The sequence below is a fragment of the Trachemys scripta genome, chromosome 9 (genome assembly GCF_013100865.1).
Source record: "Trachemys scripta elegans isolate TJP31775 chromosome 9, CAS_Tse_1.0, whole genome shotgun sequence".
Lineage (NCBI taxonomy): Eukaryota > Metazoa > Chordata > Testudines > Emydidae > Trachemys > Trachemys scripta.
This window is the reverse complement of record NC_048306.1, coordinates 61,353,621-61,371,949: the sequence shown is the minus strand read 5'-3', so window position 1 is coordinate 61,371,949 and position 18,329 is coordinate 61,353,621. Positions and strand designations below refer to the sequence as shown.

The window sequence follows — 18,329 nt, the reverse complement described above, 5'->3', positions numbered from 1 at the left end:
TAAAGAATATGCTTGGATCCAAGAAATATAAATAAAGCCATAAGAAAGGGACGATTTCAATTACCTACAGAAGAAGAAATCACCCACAAGTTAGTTGAAGCTGTCTAAGCTGTTTTAGATACCAGTAGTGGATTTTGGCAAATACAGATTAATTTAAAGTTCTAGATTCTGTACATCAACACACCATTTGGCAATGGTAGGTATGGGTTCTCCAGAATTCCTTTTGGCATCTATTCAGTTCCTGAAGTGTACCAATGAGTGATCCAACAGACGTTTAAAGCTCTGGAGGGTGTTGAATGTTATATAGCTGATATACTGGTATGGGGAGATACCAGATGAAAACCTGGTGAAAAGCTGAAGAGTTCTACAGTGAAAGGAACCTAGAACTGTACAAGAGCAAATGCAAATAGGCTTTGACAGAAAAAAACATTTGGGGCACCACTTGACTGAAGAAGTTCTAAAACTTGGCAAGTCAAACATTGCTGCAATGACTGAAATGTTCACACTGACCTTGTTCACACTGACTGAATTGTTACTTACCTTGGGAAGTAACCACACCTGTCAACAGTAACAACTCCTTTAAGCCAACTGTTGGGAAAAGATGTTAAGTTTGCTGTGATGACAAAGCATAGTGGCATCTGAACACTTGAAATAATTGCTTACAAGAGCACCTGTGCGGAAGTATTTTAAAGTCAAAGAACTAGTTACTGTGTCTGTGGATGCATGTGCTATGGCTTAGGGACTGTATTGCTGCAAAACAGGGCTCCTGATGTTTATTCCTCTAAAGCTCTGACAGCTACACAACAGAGCTATGCCCAAGTAGAGAAAGAAATGTTTGCAATAGTATTTGGCTGTACTCAATTTTCATCAGTTTATCTACGGGGAAAAAATAATTGTGGAGACAGACCGCAAGCCTTTTGAGACTATTTTCAGAAAATCTTTGTCCAGTACTCCACTGGGAATTCAAAGGTGGTTGCTAACGCTCCAGAAATATCAACTGGAAGTTAGAGACAGACCAGGGAAAGAATTAGCCATAGCTGATGCTTTATCCAGAGCATACATGTTGCATGGTGAAGGATTAAATTCAGAGGAAGCTGAAGTAGCCATCATGAGATTTATTGCTTATTTGCCTATTTCAGAACAAACTGCATGAATTTCAAGCAGCTAATGCAAATGATGTTGGCCTGCAAACCTCAAGACAAACTATTTTGAAAAGATGGCCAGATGAGACCTGAAGTATCAATCAGAGGTATATAGAGAGGAACTAAGTGTACAAGATGGACTTGTCTGTAAAAGTGACATACTACTGGAAAGTCTCAGAAAAGAGATCTTGACTGTTATTCATGATGGTCTTCTGGAAGAAGAGCTATGTAAAATGAGATCTTGAGGTGCTGTGTATTGGCCAGGCATGTGTAGTCAAATTGAGGACATGGTATAGTGCTACTACATGAGGTCCCAAACAGTCTTTGGCAGAAACTAGGCATGGGCCTGTGGTGCAGACTCTCTTATACTGGTTGATTATTCCAAATACTTAGAAATCTCCTTGCTTCAGGACATCACAAGTGTCTATCTTCAGACACTGCAAGTTTTATATTTTCAACGTGCGCCATACTTGGCGAACTCATTTATTGACAATGGACCACAATGTTGCTCCAGAGGCTTTAAAATGTTTGCAAAGTAATAGGACTTTATTCACAAAATATCAAATCCACTGTTCTCACAATCAAATGGAATGGCTGAGAGAGCCATTCAAACTGTACAAAAGATTCTTCAAAAAATCTAACTTGGAAAACGCAGGTCCTTGTCTTAGCTTGTTGGTCTATCATAATACACCTATGACAGATTTAGGGCTTCCTGCTCAGTACTTTGTGAGAAGACATCTAAGAACCAGACTGCCAACTTCACCACAGCTGTTGCAACCCAAGCTGATACAAAGAGACATACAAACTAATCTACGATTGAGAAAAGCAAAGCAGAAATTTCTTTCACAAAGGTGCAAAGCCTTTATTCCCTCTGGAAAATGGTGAGACTATTTGTTTGTATTTTTCAAAAGCAGCCTGGAAAGCTGCAAAGATGATTGACCAGCACACTGCCCCAAAATGTTATCGTGTTGAGACAGAGCAAGGAGATGTTTACAGAAGAAACAGGATTTGATGAGCCCTAATCTCAAGTGGTCAGTTTGAATATAGGAAAAAACAAAACACTAATACTGTTACTACCTCTAAAGGCAGAGGGCTAAGAGAACCTGCTAGATACGGAGACTAATTGTTCAAGATCTTTAAGTATTCAGATTAGAGTTATGGATACTAAATTAAGTTGATACAGTTAAGTAAAAAAGTTGAAATGTTAGTTAAATGATAGAATGTGTGTGTGCGCACGTGTGTTTACATAAAAAGAATGTAATGATACTGGGAACTCTGGAGTAGGAACCAAAGTTGCCCCTAGCATTGAATGTAGTGAGCCTTATCAGCAGAAGCTTATTGCTAGAGCACTTGCAGGAGCGCCAGCAAAACCTAAGTTGCTTAAAAGGTCTCCAGTATCTCCAGAAGAGCAAGTTTGCAATAGCTGTTATTCTGTCCTTTCAGGAAGTTTAGGGCCAGCAGTAAAATGAAAAACTGAGAAAGAGACAAGCCAACCCTGAAGTCAGTAGGCTTGCAGTGGGGTTTTAGGGCACTCAGCACCTCACCGATTTTGGCCTTCAGTTAAGCAAACATCTGTAACTAATGCAAAAACGTTAACACACACACACAAAGAATGATAATTCTTTTATTCCGAAGTCCTTGGGTCACTCAGCCACGCTATTCATATTACTGCAGAATGCTAGTGACCAGAAAGTGTTTCCCTAAGGAGTCTTACTTACCACAGCTGTTAAACTAGCTATGGTCACTGATGCATTGTTTCAACAAATGCTTCACCTCATCAGCATTACTAGTACTCAGCTTGGAAAATCCCTTCTGAAACCAAAAGAACCATTCCTTTTCCTAATGCTGTTGCAAAAAGGGAACTTGCAAGAGGTGGGGCATGCTGTTGGTTTAGCAAGCTCAAGAATATTTTCTCTGTTGGGCAAGCAGCAGTGTGTTTAATTTGGCAAATAGTTCTATAAATAGCAGCTCCATCAGCCTCCATGGGAAATTTTCAAAGGTGAACAACAGTAAGAAGCTGTATGAGAAAAAGAAAGAAGTGGCACAAAAATAAGTAGCAATAAAATCGCATTGACTCTGCACAGAATGCTGTTGAGTGCGTGAAGTAAATAAACGGAACAAATAGAAATACCTTTGACTTCTAGCCACTCCAGAGTCAGCCATCTTGGCTGATTCTGGTAACAATAATAGATTAAAAAATTGCAGATAGGAATGTGACTTGAAGATGGTTTCCCTTCTACGCAATGGTTGTCAAGATCTATTGTGTAAACCACTTCTACAGATGGAGATCTTCTCTTTCCCTTATCTCATATCCCCTGCCTGCTTCCCAATGGCAAACGAAAATACTTGCTCATATGAAAATATTAGGGTAATGAGGAGACAAAATGGAAATAAGATCCCTTTAATCCAGTGGATGATGCTGTATGATAAGGTTCCCTCCCCCACTATCATTTTGTATCTGAGCTGACTATTTCCTCTCCAGTTTATCAATAAAAACATCTCTCACTTCCTGTGGCTCACACTGCTCTAATCTTCTGGATCAGTTTGCAGTTTGATTCCTCTCTCTTGTGTATTTGCTGTCCTTCCAATGTGGGCGTCAGTTGTAAATTTGATCATGGTTGGATTTATGTCTATAGGGCTTGTCTACACTTGAAAACCGCTGTAGCACTTCAGTGTAGACCAGTGGTCCCCAATCTTTTTCATCTGGCGGGTGCCAGATGACGAGCCACAGAGGACCGTGGTGGCAGACGAGCATCTGCCGAAATGCCGCTGACAAGTGGCAACGTCAATAGGAATTGCCGCCGAAATGCCGCCGATGGGCAGCGTCATCCAGAGGTGTTGCCGCCGAAATGCCGCTGATTTTCAGCGGCATTTTGGCAGCAACGCCTCTGGATGCTGCTGCTTCTCGGCAGCATTTCAGGGGATGCTCGTCTGCCAGCCAGTACGCGGGTGCACTTAGACGCCATGGCACCCGTGGGCACCATGTTGGGGACCCCTGGTGTAGACACTTCCTACACTGATAGAAGGGGTTCTCTCATTGTCCCAGGTAATCCACCTCTGCAAGAGGCAGTAGCTAGGTTACATCAACCTAGTGCTGTCTACATGGGGATTTAGGTTGGCTTAACTACACCGCTAGGGGGGTGAAGATTTCTCACACCGCCAAGTGACATAGTTAAGCCAATCTATTTTTCTAGTATAGACCAGGCCTAAGGCTGACAGGAAGACTTGATGCAGTCATACTGGGTGCAGAGAAATGCTTGGATATTTATCACTTCGGATGGTCAGAAAAACTTTGAGATTCTAGGACAGAGTCTTATCCAAGGCTTATTGAAGTCAATAGACTTTGGATCAGACCCAGAATCCAGAATTGGGCTATAACTAGAAGGAAGTATCATAGCTTGAAGGCAAGCTGACCCTTCACTGTTACGACAGAATTAGCTCTGGGGGCCACCAGTAGTCCATGGATCAAAGTATGGGAACCTCAGCTTTGAATATCAGTATTGTATCTGTCCAAATTAGACCAAAAGATTGTATCGGAGGGGGAAGGTCATAGTTTATGGCCTTGTATAAATTATAAATAACTTAAAAATGCGCTAACATATTTTCATTTAAAAATGAAACATTTTAACCCTTTCCTCATTTTTTCTGTCAAGTCTTGAATAGTTGTTGATTCTTTGACCCTTCTGCAAATGTTGCTGATGCTGCAAGAACAAAAAAAAAAAAAAAGCACAGAAAAAACATGGTGCTTTGTATATATTGGGAATGCCGTTAGCTCATTCAAGAGATATGGATAGTCATGGATTCAGTTCCATCAGGTAAGTAAAAGACGAAACTACTTTCAGATGTTATAAAATTCAGCTGCAATATTTTATTAGTGATCTGAGCTGTTGTTCAAAAACAAACAAACCCAACTTTACAGTGCACCTTTTGAGAAGTCAACTGAGATATAAAATTTCAATCTATAACAAAAGGGGAAAGTGCCCAAACTCTGCTCCCAGTTACTCCATGCAGTTTGATTAACTCAATGACTAAAATTCGGTTCTTATTCCCATGTATCCCTACTGAAATCAATGGGACTTGCAAAGGTATGTGTGAAAGGGGAGTCTGGTGTAAGTGTCTGATTCAATGCCCATTAAAGTCAGCAGTGGTGCTCCCATTGACTTCACTGGGCTTTACATCAGGCACTAAGGGTATGTCTGTACTGCAATTAAACACCTATGGCTGGGTCCTTATCAGCTGACTTGGGCTCACAAGGCTCGGTCTACAGGGCAGTTTAATTGTGATATAGGTATCTGCAAAGATGGAGGATTCCAGGCCTGAGGTTACTTAAAAAAATTTGGGATAATCTTGTATCCTATAGAAAAGGCCATCAAAAATACACAACATTATTGAGACATTTGTCTTAAGAATCAAAGAATCTTACCCTATAAAGGTTAGACACTAAACAAATGTCTTTTTTTTTTTCCTGATTTTTAACCAATTCTTTTGTCTTCCGTTTTATCATGTCTTGTTGGCACCTCAAGTCATCAGTAATTGTCTCTCTGCCATGGACTGAATAACTTAATTATATCCCTTTCTCACTGGCATCTGAGGAACTTTATGACAAGAAGAAAAAAAACCCTGTAGTTTTGCCCCAGCATGATGGTTAGCTGTGTAAATCCACTAATTTATGCAGGTCATACAATATAGCCATTTTTTCACCTGTAAATTTAATTGATGCTCAGGTTAAACAACTTCGACCATATTTAAGAGATGTCTTTTTTGGAAAGTCATGAGAGAAATGTGGCAAATGATGTGCCTGCTGGAATCCTGCAGAGGAATGCTAGCTGACATTTTTAGGTCTCTAGCTGAATGCAGATTAATAGGCTTTCTGTGCTTACATATAATATAGTATTTAGTTACAGCTTCTGTTCATTCATTAGGCAAAACTTGGTCTTCAGTGCTCTCCCACAGCTTCAGTACTGAGTAGAGTAATCACAACATGACTATCTTAAAATGTATGTCTGTTGAGGATAGTCACTCTGCAAAAACAATGATTTCTGGATCACATTTGCTCAGTTCACAAGTATAGAGAGAACTTTTTCCAGTTGTAATTGCTGCAGACTTGAACCTTGGATCTGAAAGTCAACCTGCGGTCTTCTTGGCTTATACACCATCATCATTTATCAATGATAAAGGGTCTGTGGTCCAAATTCTGCTCTCAATTACACTTCTGTGCAACCACAGCATCCAGCTTATGATCTTTCTGTACGCATACCTGCCTACATAGTCATGTTATATTTCAATTCCTTGTCACAGAGTCTTTCAAGGAAGGAATCCTTCAGTATTCTCAGTGCTTCCATGGTCTTTTCTTCCCCCATTTCTGCCTTTCTAGAGGCTAGAAGATAGGTATTGAGAAAGGAAAAAAAACTATCTTAACACTTGTTGGAACTCATTCCCCCCTCCATAAAAAAACCACAAAACCCCATGTATTAAGATGGGGCTACTGAGAGAGATACCCCAAGACTAAATATGTCAAATCTGTATGTCTGATAGGGTCAGATTATGGGTTCCTGCACAGAAATACAGAGTTCTTCTAACTCATCCTGACATGAGGTTCCGGGACCAGAGATGCAGAGATATTATGCTGACTCACTCTGGCACCAGACCAGGTGGTTCCAATTAGCTAAAACTTAGATTTGAGTTTCTCCCTGTGGCTGTGAAAATTAGGTGGAAGGAAAAAGTCTTTATTTTTTGTTTTAAGTTAACAGTCAAAGAAAGGTCAGAAATGGGATAAATTTGGATCCTTTGCTAAGGGCATGTCTACACTTAGCATTTAAAGCGGAAAAAGTCCCTTTTTTGTGCAAAGACCATGGGAGCATCTACACTTGCCAATGACGAGAGGCATACAGCTCTTACTGGTGATGCTTTTGTGGTGATGTGCAAGTGAAGACACGTTCTTCCTGTTTACACAGCTTTTAGCCTCTTGAGGATATCCCACAGTGCCTAGGTGACCACACTAGACAGCAGCTCTGCTGCTCTGTTGCCTGGTAAACAGACATCCACCCCTCCCCCATGTGAAGCCCCAAGAACTCTGAAACTCCCCTTCCTGTTTTCTTGGCAAGTGCTCACTTATCTGGCCTGATGACAATGCCTGCTCCACGGAGCAAACAATCTCCTGCTTGGAGCAATGCTGAGCTACTGGAACTTATCCGTGCTTGGGGAGAGGAGGTTGTGCAGGGACCCAGGATGCCCTGTGATCACTCTTCTCCCCCCCCCTTCCCACAGGACCCATCCTCAAACTGGAGAGAGCTGCATTGTGGGATAGCTGCCCTAGAGTGCTGCTCTCATCAAGGCTACATCTACACTACAGGGGGGAGTCGATTTAAGATACGCAAATTCAGCTATGTGAATAGCGTTGCTGAATTCGACGTATTGCAGCTGACTTACCCCACTGTGAGGACGGCGGCAAAATCGACCTCTGCGGCTTCCCGTCGACGGCACTTACTCCCACCTCCGCTGGTGGAGTAAGAGCGTCGATTCGGGGATCAATTGCCACAACGGGACGCGACAAATCGATCCCCAGGAGGTCTATTTCTACCCACCAATTCAGGCGGGTAGTGTAGACCCAGCCCAAGAGATGGAAGTGCTGCTAATGTAAACACTCTCTGACACCTGAGGAATTAAGTGAGTACACAAACCAGCACTTTACTTTTACTGGTTTCCTATCACCGGTGAAACTTACAGTGCAAAAACTCTGCAAGTGTAGACACACCCTAAGTGTGTACATTGTGGTAGAAGCAGGGTGGGAATGCTACCTATTTACAGGCACCTAGTTAGCTCTCTAATTTTCAAAAGGAACTGAGAACCTGCAGCTCCTATTGATTTCATTTTAATCAATGGGAGATGTGTGTGCTCAGTATTTGAAAATCAAGCCATATAAGTAGGTGCTTATATATACATATGTGTACTTAACTTTAGGCATCTATATTTTGTAAAACATTGGCTTAAGTGACTTGCTTAAGACCATACAGTGAATCAGTTGCAGAGCCAATTTATATGGATTCTCATCAGTGCCATTTGTGAGGGTGGTGATTCTTTGCAGTGGGGTTACCTTTTCATTTGGAACCGGGTCTCCATTTTAATAAAAGAGAAGACAAAATTATCTACAAGTGCTTTACGTTACACTATTAATTTTTTTTTAATCTGAGCCCCTTTATATTGGTCTCCATTGGGGCGTTTTCTCATTTTCAGCATATTTAACTCCTGTTTTTGTCTTCTAAACTTGAAGGCTACTTCATTGAATTGCAGATTGTAGACAGCTGGGGCACATGTCACTCAAAAGGAACTTGGGTGTTTTGAAGAAGGTAGGCTGGACTGCAGGTGTCAATGCTGGGTTTACCAAGCCCAGTATAAAATGTTTCCTATATGTGGAATGAAAGGTGATAGGAGCGAATGACTCATGCAGACTCATTGTGTGAATATTGTTGACTCAAATTACAGCATTGAAAGATTTCTGGAAATTGGTGGACTTTGAATATTAATTTACTAATGTATGTTCTGGATATTGTTTCTGACTATGCCAAAAAGCCACCAGTCTCTAGCCTATCCTAACTTCTGTCTCGATGCCTGATTATCCTCACTTTGTTTTTATACCTCCATTGACATCAGTACAGCTACTTCTTATTTATTTTGGAGTGAGAGGAGAATCGGGCTTTGGGTAAGTCTACACTGAAGAAAATAAACCTGTGGCAGTGAGTCTCAGAGAGCAGGTCTACAGATGCGGGCTTGTGCTATGGTGCTAAAAAAAAATCACTCTAGATCAGGGGTAGGCAATCTATGGCACGTGTGCCAAAGGCGGCACGCGAGCTGATTTTCAGTGGCACTCGCACTGCCCGGGTCCTGGCCACCAGTCCGGGGGGCTCTGCATTTTAATTTAATTTTTAAATGAAGCTTCTTAAACATTTTAAAAACCTTATTTACTTTACATACAACAATAGTTTAGTTATTTTATAGATTTATAGAAAGAGACCTTCTAAAAACGTTAAAATGTATTACTGGCATGCAAAACCTTAAATAAGAGGGAATAAATGAAGACTTGGCACACCACTTCTGAAAGGTTGCCGACCCCTGCTCTAGATATTTCTACTTGAGCTCAGAGATCCACCCCTCAGTTTCAGAGCTGAAGACCCAGGCTGAGAGGAAACGTCTACAGTGCTCTTTTTAGCACCATAGCAGAGCTGGGCTTTTAGACTCTCTGCTGCAGATTTGGGGCGGAGCGGGGTTTTGTGGTGCGTCCATAACCTTTAACTGTCTAGTTCCTTTAAATGAGATTTAAGCTCTTAAGGTTCAGATGAACAAAGCTATTTAGTCTCAATGGAAGTTAGAAGACTAAATACCTCTGTGGATAAATACCTAAATCGCTTTTAAAAATAAGATTGAGGATCGGGCACTTTTGCAAACATTACCATTAGCCTAATAAAGACATAGAAGCTTTTCATATCAAGCTGCAGCTAAACGCCGCCCTGATCTTTCACTGATACTCTTTTGCAGTGTAAACATCTCAAAGTTATCTTAAGCGGCTACAAAAATGCTTTCAGGGCAGGCTTTGCCACACATTTTCTGTTTGACATCCCACTGAACTCTTATCTCTAGCCTTCTGCCCTGCATAAACCTCATTCACAGGCAATGCCTGCACTAAGAGCTAGGGGATGTAATTCCCCCCACCCTGCTTCACATACACATATGCATGCTGGCTTTCCTCAAGCTAACATGAGTATAAATAGCAATGTAGCCACAGCAGCAACGGTAGCAGCAGCAGAGCCATGGCTCAACTATGCTGAGTACAGTATGTAAGCTGAGCTGTGTTTCCACTGCTGCTACCCATCCTATCCTGGCTACATTGCAATTTATACTTGTGCTAGCTTGATGAGAACTAGCACAGGTATGGGTGCATGAGCAGAGAACAGTCACACCACTAGCTCATAGCCAGGGCCGGCTCCAGGCACCAGCCCAGCAAGCAGGTGCTTGGGGCAGCCAAGGGGAAGGGGCGGCACGTCAAGCTGTTTGGCGGCAATGCGGCAGCGGGTCCTGCTGCCGAATTCCCGCCGAAGAAGAAAGTGGCACGGTGGAGCTGCCGCCGGAGTGCCACCAATCGCAATTGCGATAGCAGCGTTTTTTTTTTTCCTCGCTGCTTGGGGTGGCAAAAACCCTGGAGCTGGTCCTGCTCATAGCGTACGCTTAGCCATACTTGCAACAAAAAAACAGGAAGCCCCCACCTAAGAAAGCTAATAACAGTAACTCTACAGGTGTACATCCATGTGGTAGGTAGGTTCTGTGACATCAGCCTGAGAATCCTTAGAGAAACCTAATATTGCCGATACCTTTTTCAGTTGTCTATTGTCACTGGGGAATTTTGCATCCCAGCCACTTACTTTTGTACTTACTCATTTTATAAAAAGGGCACTTAGTGGCTGTGGGTACTGAGACCCTCTATTAGTTCACAGGATGAATGTAGTGCAGGAAGTGACAATGCAAAGTTTCCTCTTCCTCCTACTAATAATATGCCTGACCTTGCTTTGGAGGGAGCTCCTCTGATGAGAGCGTTGTTCAGTACATTGCCCATTCAAATCCTTGGTCTTTCTGGTGAGACTACCAGAGACTGTTTGTGTGGTGAACACAGGGAGTGGGATAGGAGTTGTTTCAGAAGCAGACAAAGGCTATCAGCTCACTTTACTCAGGGTACTGAGTACCTTCCACATGGAGATAGTTACAGTTTCAGGATTAATTGCACCTTTGAACTCCCTTGTGATTTTCCTTGAGGGCACTCTCAAGGTTTCTGGCTCCCAGCCATTACCTCTCCCAGGCCGAGACCTCCACCTCTCTCCTTCCAGACTAGTGGTTTAAGCTTTACTCCTCACAGGCATTTCCCCAACACTCTGATGGTGATGTAACACCTATAGTTAACCTTTCTCCAGGGGTTCTAACAGTGTACACCACTCACTAGCCTTCCTTCACAAAGCATACCGGATTCGTTCTTAAAATAAAAGCACCACACAGAAAACATCTAAAACCAAAAAAGTTCCTGTGCACATGCTAAAAACTTAACAGAGGTCACCCATCAGTCTTATGAGGCCCTAGTAGACCAAAGCCTTTCCAATCCTTCCATGAGGGTGTGGCCTTTAGACAGGAGGTCCTGGCCACTTGCTGGATCAAAAAGAAAGCCCGAGTCAGTGTTAACCCAGATTTTTATCCCACAGTCCTTTTTTTGTCTGATCTCTGGATAAGCCAGTTTGAACTAGTACAGGTTAGCTTCTCCAGATGTTGGTACCTCTCTGGAGATGTTACAACCTGCATGACTTGCCGTAATCACCTCTCACTGTTTTTGGTTCTTGGGGAAGTTTGTGGTAACCCTCCCTGCTCGAGTTCCAATCCTTAGCTCAGAGTGAGACATAAACTGAATATAATATGGTCCTCACAGATATTACAGGGGATTGCAATAACTATCACAACTTTCTCTCTTTGTGATGCTCAGCCACATTTGAAGTGGCCACCTACAGGTGAAAACATCTGATTAATAAATCCTCAGGTTAGCCAGTTTTCTCCCATGGTCATGCTGCTAAGCACAATGTAGTGTTGAGTCTTGGTGATAAGACTGTCTTTTGATTTTGTCCAAATGCCACTGGTGAATTTAGCTTGATATGTTGTGAATGTAAAATGAAGTCAAGATAAGAACTCTCACTCTCCGAGCCCAGATGGTTTCAGGAAAAAAAAAAATCCTTCCCAGGGCTACAGATAATGGTAGGAGTCGGGCCATTAATCTCTAGACCTTCTAAGTCATTACCAGGGCCTCATGTACACTGCAATTTCTCAGCACCAGTATGATCAAGTCACTCCACTTATTTACAATTTCTCCTCTCTTTTTTCCCCTTCTTGTGGGGTTGGAACATAATCTACTCTCACCCTTTTTGGGGTGAAACACCCTGTAATGGGGTGGTCACCCTGCTCCTGCCCAGAGGGGTTAAAAACAGCCCTCAAGAGGGTTGTAGCTGGGGAAAGGCTGATTGGGGAAGCAGCCTCAGCTGGGGCCATGTCCCACTTAGAGCCCAGCTGGCCCCTATAAGAGGGCAGTGGGCCAGGAGCACAGAGTCTCTCTCTCTCGCTTGCTGAGAGAGGAGGGCCTGGCTGCTGGGAGCTGAGCAGGGTACCTGAGTGGAGCAGGACTGGGGAAAGGCTAGAGGAACTGGGGAGCTCCAGCCTGGAAACTCCCCAGGCTGCAAGTCTTGATAAAGCCTGGAAAGGTCCTGGGGTTGCAGAGGGGCAGCCCAGGGTAGGCAAGGGCAGCAGGTCCAACCCCCCCTTGCCTATGATGAGTGGCTTTTACACTGCAGTCTGTCCCAGTGAGTGGGGGCTAGATGGTGACTGGCAGTAGCTCAAGACTAGGCGAGATGGGGATAGGGGGTTGGGGGTTGCCCTGGGAGGGGAGACCCTGAGAGCTGAAGGGGTACTGCCAGGGGGCAGCACCCAAGGGAAAGGGGCACTGGGGTCTGGGAGGGACACGGGGCCGGGGACAGGCGAGACTCGGGTCTGCAGAGGGTGCTCTGGAGGCTGGAAGAGCTAATTCCCTGGATGACTAGCAGGAGGTGCCACAGGGTGAGTCATTGGCCCGTTACACACCCCCACTCCATACATCTGACTAGTTCTGCTGGCTGGTGTGTAGATGTTGAGATGAATCCAAGTTTCCATTCACTCTGTGTCCCTCCTTGGTCACTGTTTTGCAGGGGTGGAGCAGGCCCTCATTCTCCTGTCATGCTTCGAGCTACAGTGTCCTATGTGGTGCTGCAGGGAGAGGAGGCCACGTAGAATCAGGTAACAAACCTGTAATGAATAGTGTTCAGCGAGCTAGTCATCTAGTGAAGAGAATGTCATTGTATAAATTATCTGTCAACATTCCCCAAATATTATAATCAATGATAGTATTCATCATAGTAACTTTGGCACATATTCTCCCACCATTACTCATGCTGAGAAGTACTTTACTCTGCAAGCAGTTGCCACGGGTGAAAGTAACTTACAGAACTTACCGGTACTGCCGGAGTCCTGAGGGAAGCGTGGCCTCAACTGGAAGAGGCGGGGCCTCTTAAGATTTAAAGGCCCTGGGGCACTGGCTGTGGCTGGGAGCCCCAGAGCCTTTAAATCAACCCTGGGCTCCCAGCTGCAGACGTGGCTGGGAGTTCTCAGGGGCAAATTAAAGGGCCCAGGGCTCTGGCCGCCGCGGAGGTCCGGGCCCTTTAAATCCCCACCACAGCTCTGGCAGCTGGAGCTGCAGGTGGGATTTAAAGGGCTCTGGGTCCCTGCAGCCGCGGGAGCTCCGGGCCTTTTGAATCCCCGCCTAAGCCCAGCTGCCGGGCTGGCTCTGGGATTTAAAGGGCCCAGAGCTCCCGCGGCTGCGGGGAGCCCCGAGCCTTGCCGGGCTGGGGCTGGGAGTTAAAGGGCCCGGAGCTCCCACTGCTGCAGGGAGCCCTGAGCCCTTTAAATCCTGGCCCCAGCCCAGCTGCCGGATCTGCGGGCGGGATTCAAAGGGCTCTAGGCTCCCCGCTGTGGCAGGAGCTCCGGGCCCTTTAAATCACAGCCCCAGCCCGGCCACCGGAGCTGCGGGCGGGATTCAAAGGACTCTGCGGGGAGCCCAGAGCCCTTTAAATCCCTGCCGCAGAAGTCGGTGCGGTCCGGCACGGCGTACTGGCTCTTGCTGGTACGCCGTACCGGACCGTACCGGCTTACTTTCACCTCTGGCAGTTGCATCAGTTTCACCGGTACTATTCTATAGTAAGATGCTCTTGAAGAAAAGCACTACTCCCGGCGAGGAAGGGTGGGAGACTCTGGCCCTTTGTGAATATTTCCAAGGACTTGACTTCTCTAAATTGACAATTGACTAGGGTCACGATGGATCTTTCTGAAGGGTATAAGAATTGGTTATGCTGCCTCTAAACTAACTCCTCTTTTGTTCAACATTCGCTCCCATGAGTATTCTTTGATGTCAGAGAGTAGTGGTACAGAACAAGTGGATTCACATTAGGCTAATGCCCTCTTCAAACTGCTGTTCCTTTAATGCCCAAATAACAAAAAGTGGGGCAGATTGAAAGACAAGTTTATTCTTGGGGCAAACACAACAACAGTCTAAGTGAATAGCAACAAGAGGAATATACACATGTTACAGAAGCAAGTACAATCCAGGAAAACTGCTTCAAAATACTTTTTAACAAAAAACAGTGGATCACTGGTCCTTATTTAGGCTTGCTCTATGAATTTATTACCAGGAGACTCACAATCCCTCAGTTTCCCACGGGGTAGCCTCTACAAGATATTCACCTACATAGGCAAATCCCCCAATGACTGTCCATTTCTTCTCTGATAAAAGGATTCCAGCCTTTTCAAAGGGTGTTCATGGAGTCCAAGTCTCTTTTTCAGCCCCCTTCCATTACCCAATGAGTTAGGCCCAGATCTTGCCCTCAGTGAAGCCAATGGTAAAACGCTGAGGGGGCAGGTTGGGATCGTTAGCGCATGCTTTCTCCTAAACTCAGTTAACTTCTCTCTGATCATCTGAAGTGAGCCTGATGCATTTGGCATAAGAAAACAAGACACCTGCATCTTGTTTCCTTCAGAGATGGTGTCAGGTCATCTTTCCAACTGATATGCACACATTTTTTGAATACTATGATTTGGTGCTTCTTGGTGGATACTATATGCCTATGGCTCTCTATCCCACTATTATGGCCTGGTACACACTGCTGTTTTACTGCTTGCAGTGATTCAGCCAGTTAAGCACAAGTCTATTTGCAGTTTATCATGTAAATAACAAACCACTCAGGTGAGCTCTGGCTTCCATACAAGAAGATCCAACTCTCATTTTCCACAGATGATGAAAGCAACAACCCGCAATATGCTTCATAGCTAAAGATAGTCAAAGGCTGTGGAGAGCCATTTAATGGAGGGGGAAGGGAGTAAATCTGAATGGTTCTGGGACCCCAAGAGCCATGTTTCAATGCAACTCACTCATATGTGGCCCAGGTGCATGGGCTGCATTTTCTGCCCACCAGAAATAGCAAGACCCAGGGGATGGCTGAGCCAAATCTGAGTGGCACTGTGACCCTGAGCTTAATAGTGGTCAGGCCAGGGCTTGCATGGCCACCACCTATATCTGTAGCATATGGCTTCAGGGATATCTCTTTCAACCTTAAGACACCTGTGTTCGGTACAAAAATATGTGTGCAGTTGTGCAATTATCACATTTGTGAATGCAGATAAGTTAGACAAGCATTTAACTAGCTATTTTTGCATGTGAATTCCAGTTTGAATGTGCGGTAATTGTGTATCCTGGGCTTCTTAGAGTTTGAAAATCCAATCTTCAATATGCACCATCAAGAAACTCTCACCCATTCAGTCAAGATTAGTATGAGCAGGTTTGATAGGGAGGACCAGCTGTCCTGCTTTTTTATGTTCCCTCCCTGGGGAAAGGAAAGCAGTGAGCTGGGTCACATATATATTACCTAAATTTTATATTATCCAATGGCATATAGAGAGATGAGCCTTAGCTGTGATTAGACAGCGACTTCACAGATTTTGTCTTTGGTAACATGGACGATGCCTCCTGAAATTCCTGGTTTACAAAGTAATAACAAATGGCGTCTATGCAGCAGTTAGTGTTTGCTATGATTGAGGCCATGTGCAAGAATACATTACCTTTGTATATTACTGAGCAGTTGGTGCTGGTGGAATCCACAATAAACCGAACAATGTGCCCAATATTAACAGGTAAAAAGCATATTATGAACACAGCCATGTTTACAGAAACAATGTAGATCGCTTTCTGGATTAGTTTTTCCTCATGTGGATTTGTTTTCTTCTTTCTCACAAGCTTCTTAATTATTTGAATTGAACAAAAGCTCAAGATGATTAATGGAATAAAAAATCCCCCAATAGTAAAGGCTAATGCCCCTTTGGATGGCTCCGTGGAAAACTTTTCAAAGCAAATTCCATGGTTTTCTTGCTCTTCCGATACTTCAGCTAAGCAAACAAAACTTATCACTAGTAGCCATAGAAATCCACTGGTGATAGCTGCCTTGAACGGGGACCTCAGAGTTATTGATTTTAGGGGGTACATTATTGCAATGTATCGATCAACAGCGGTGATGGTGATAATATAGATGCTTGCATACCGGTTTATAAAATATGTAGCTTCTAAAGCCAAGCACTTGTTATCTCGGGGCAGCTCATGGTTGTGGGAAAATGCTTTGAAGGGCAAAGTGAAGAGCAAACAACAGTCGGCAATCATTAAGTTGATCATGTACACTCTGGTTTCTGTCCATTTAGACAGTTTATAGCAAAACACCCAGAAAGCCAGAGCATTAAATAGGATTCCAAAAAGGAAAACTGGGATGTACACTATCAGCTGAATGAGATGAAAAGTTTCGGGCACTTTGATGCTGCTGTTGCTGCAGTTCATTTCTGGGTTTGTTCTGATGCACAGTTACTGGAAAAGAAGATTTTAAATTAGAGATGAAATACAGGAAAATCAGGTTTATTCATTTATTTCTACAGCACATTTATGGTGCTGGTGCTTCAGAGACTAAAACAAAGTTGAAGTTAGAGTTTACAATCTAAAAACTAGTCATTCTCCTAATGTATGAACTTAAATCTGAAATACTCGAGGAGGGATTGTGTGGAAGGTCTGTTTGCTGCTTCCCCCCCAGGCTCTCTCTCATAGTCATCTTCTTAATTAGCAAGTTCCTTGCTTATTTGGTAGAGGCACCGAGAGGTCCCACTCAGGGTCCTTTGCTGCTAAGCTCTCTACCTACATGGAATGATAATATAGGCTTTTTTGCCTTCTCTTTCATGCAGTGGGACTTGCCAGGATAATCTAATTTAGTCTCTGCCTCAGAAACAGCACAGCAATCTGCCAAATAACAAGCACTTAGAAGATTCTGGTGGGTCTGTCAGTTGATGGTACATGGAGCTGGACTCCTCCGTGTCACTGGGCACCCACTCCTGAAGAAATACTGCTCTACGGAGCAAAAAGCTCTGAGAGATTCTCAAAGCAGAGGTTTCCTAGGGAATAGAGTTCCCCCTACTGAATGAGCAGTGGCTCTACCCACAACTTCTATGGCTCTCCAGGGGCCAGAACGCTCCTGGGGGAGGACTATTTTAAATCCTCCGTTCCAAATACAGCCCTTAGGCAGCCATTAGAGCCACAGGACTAGGGAAGCCCAATCTGTCTTTGGTCCCAGAGAACCCCTTTCCAGGGGTGTTCCCAAAAAGGGGAGGGGGGGGGCATGCAAAACTTATCTAGAGCTTCATTTCCTGTAAGATGGGGGTGGGCCCTGGGGAGAGGAGATGTGTGATTCCCTACCCCAGTCCCACTTACAGCCCAGAAAAAAATAAGCACAGATCAGAATGAAAGGCAGACTAAGGAAAAACTGAACTGACACCCAAACCAGCCCACCAAATGAGTGAAAACCGAACAAGCACAGCAGCTAGTCTGAACGCTGCCTAGTCATTGTACAGGATCCAGAAAAGTTTCAGAGTGAGCAGGCTCAAGTCTGCTTTCAATCTGTTTCCCTCTAGCTATTTCCTGATATCACTGAGGACAGTGAAAGTCATTATAACACAGAGCTAGTGAAATGGGGAAGATAACCCCAAAACAATGATAAAGAATTAAAAGTTACCTCTTCGTTTGCCACCCACTAAATGATTAACAAATCGCAAGAGATGCTTCAAGGCTTCGGGACTTACTTGAGTCAGATGTAAGGTCTAAGGTCTGTGCCACAGCACACAAAACACAGACAGTAATGTGGCAACTACTCTGTACGGCTGATGTGAACAAAAACAGCCCAACACTACTCCATTAGTAACACTTCCCTCTTCCTCTTTCATGAGTTCTCTGTGCATGTTATACATTCACCGTCCTGCCCAGATATGGTGAGTCTGTTACTGCCCTCTATTGTGTACCCAGCATTACACTTTCCAGCTCTAATTATACTTGAACGCAGAGCTGAAATGTTCTGTTCAGTAATTAAACAAAAGCAGTTTTTATAGTTAAATTTGATGCCCTTAACTTATTTTGTAACTTTTTCCCTTAAAGAAAATATAAAAATTGTATAGTTCCAAGTTGTTGCTGCTAATGGCTCTTCTGTGATTAGGGTACGCAACTGT

At 43.9% G+C, this 18,329-nt stretch overlaps 1 protein-coding gene across 1 annotated transcript; it reads right to left on the bottom strand.

The window, feature by feature from the left end:
- Nucleotides 1-14,256: 14,256 nt before the first annotated feature.
- LOC117883028 (G-protein coupled receptor 35-like) lies at nucleotides 14,257-18,036 on the bottom strand. The gene is made up of 2 exons (XM_034781948.1): nucleotides 17,910-18,036; nucleotides 14,257-16,650 (listed from the first exon to the last, which is right to left on the bottom strand). Exon 2 carries the CDS (start codon nucleotides 16,621-16,623, stop codon nucleotides 15,709-15,711), a length of 915 nt encoding a protein of 304 aa, XP_034637839.1. The 5' UTR covers nucleotides 16,624-16,650; nucleotides 17,910-18,036; the 3' UTR covers nucleotides 14,257-15,708.
- Nucleotides 18,037-18,329: the final 293 nt, after the last annotated feature.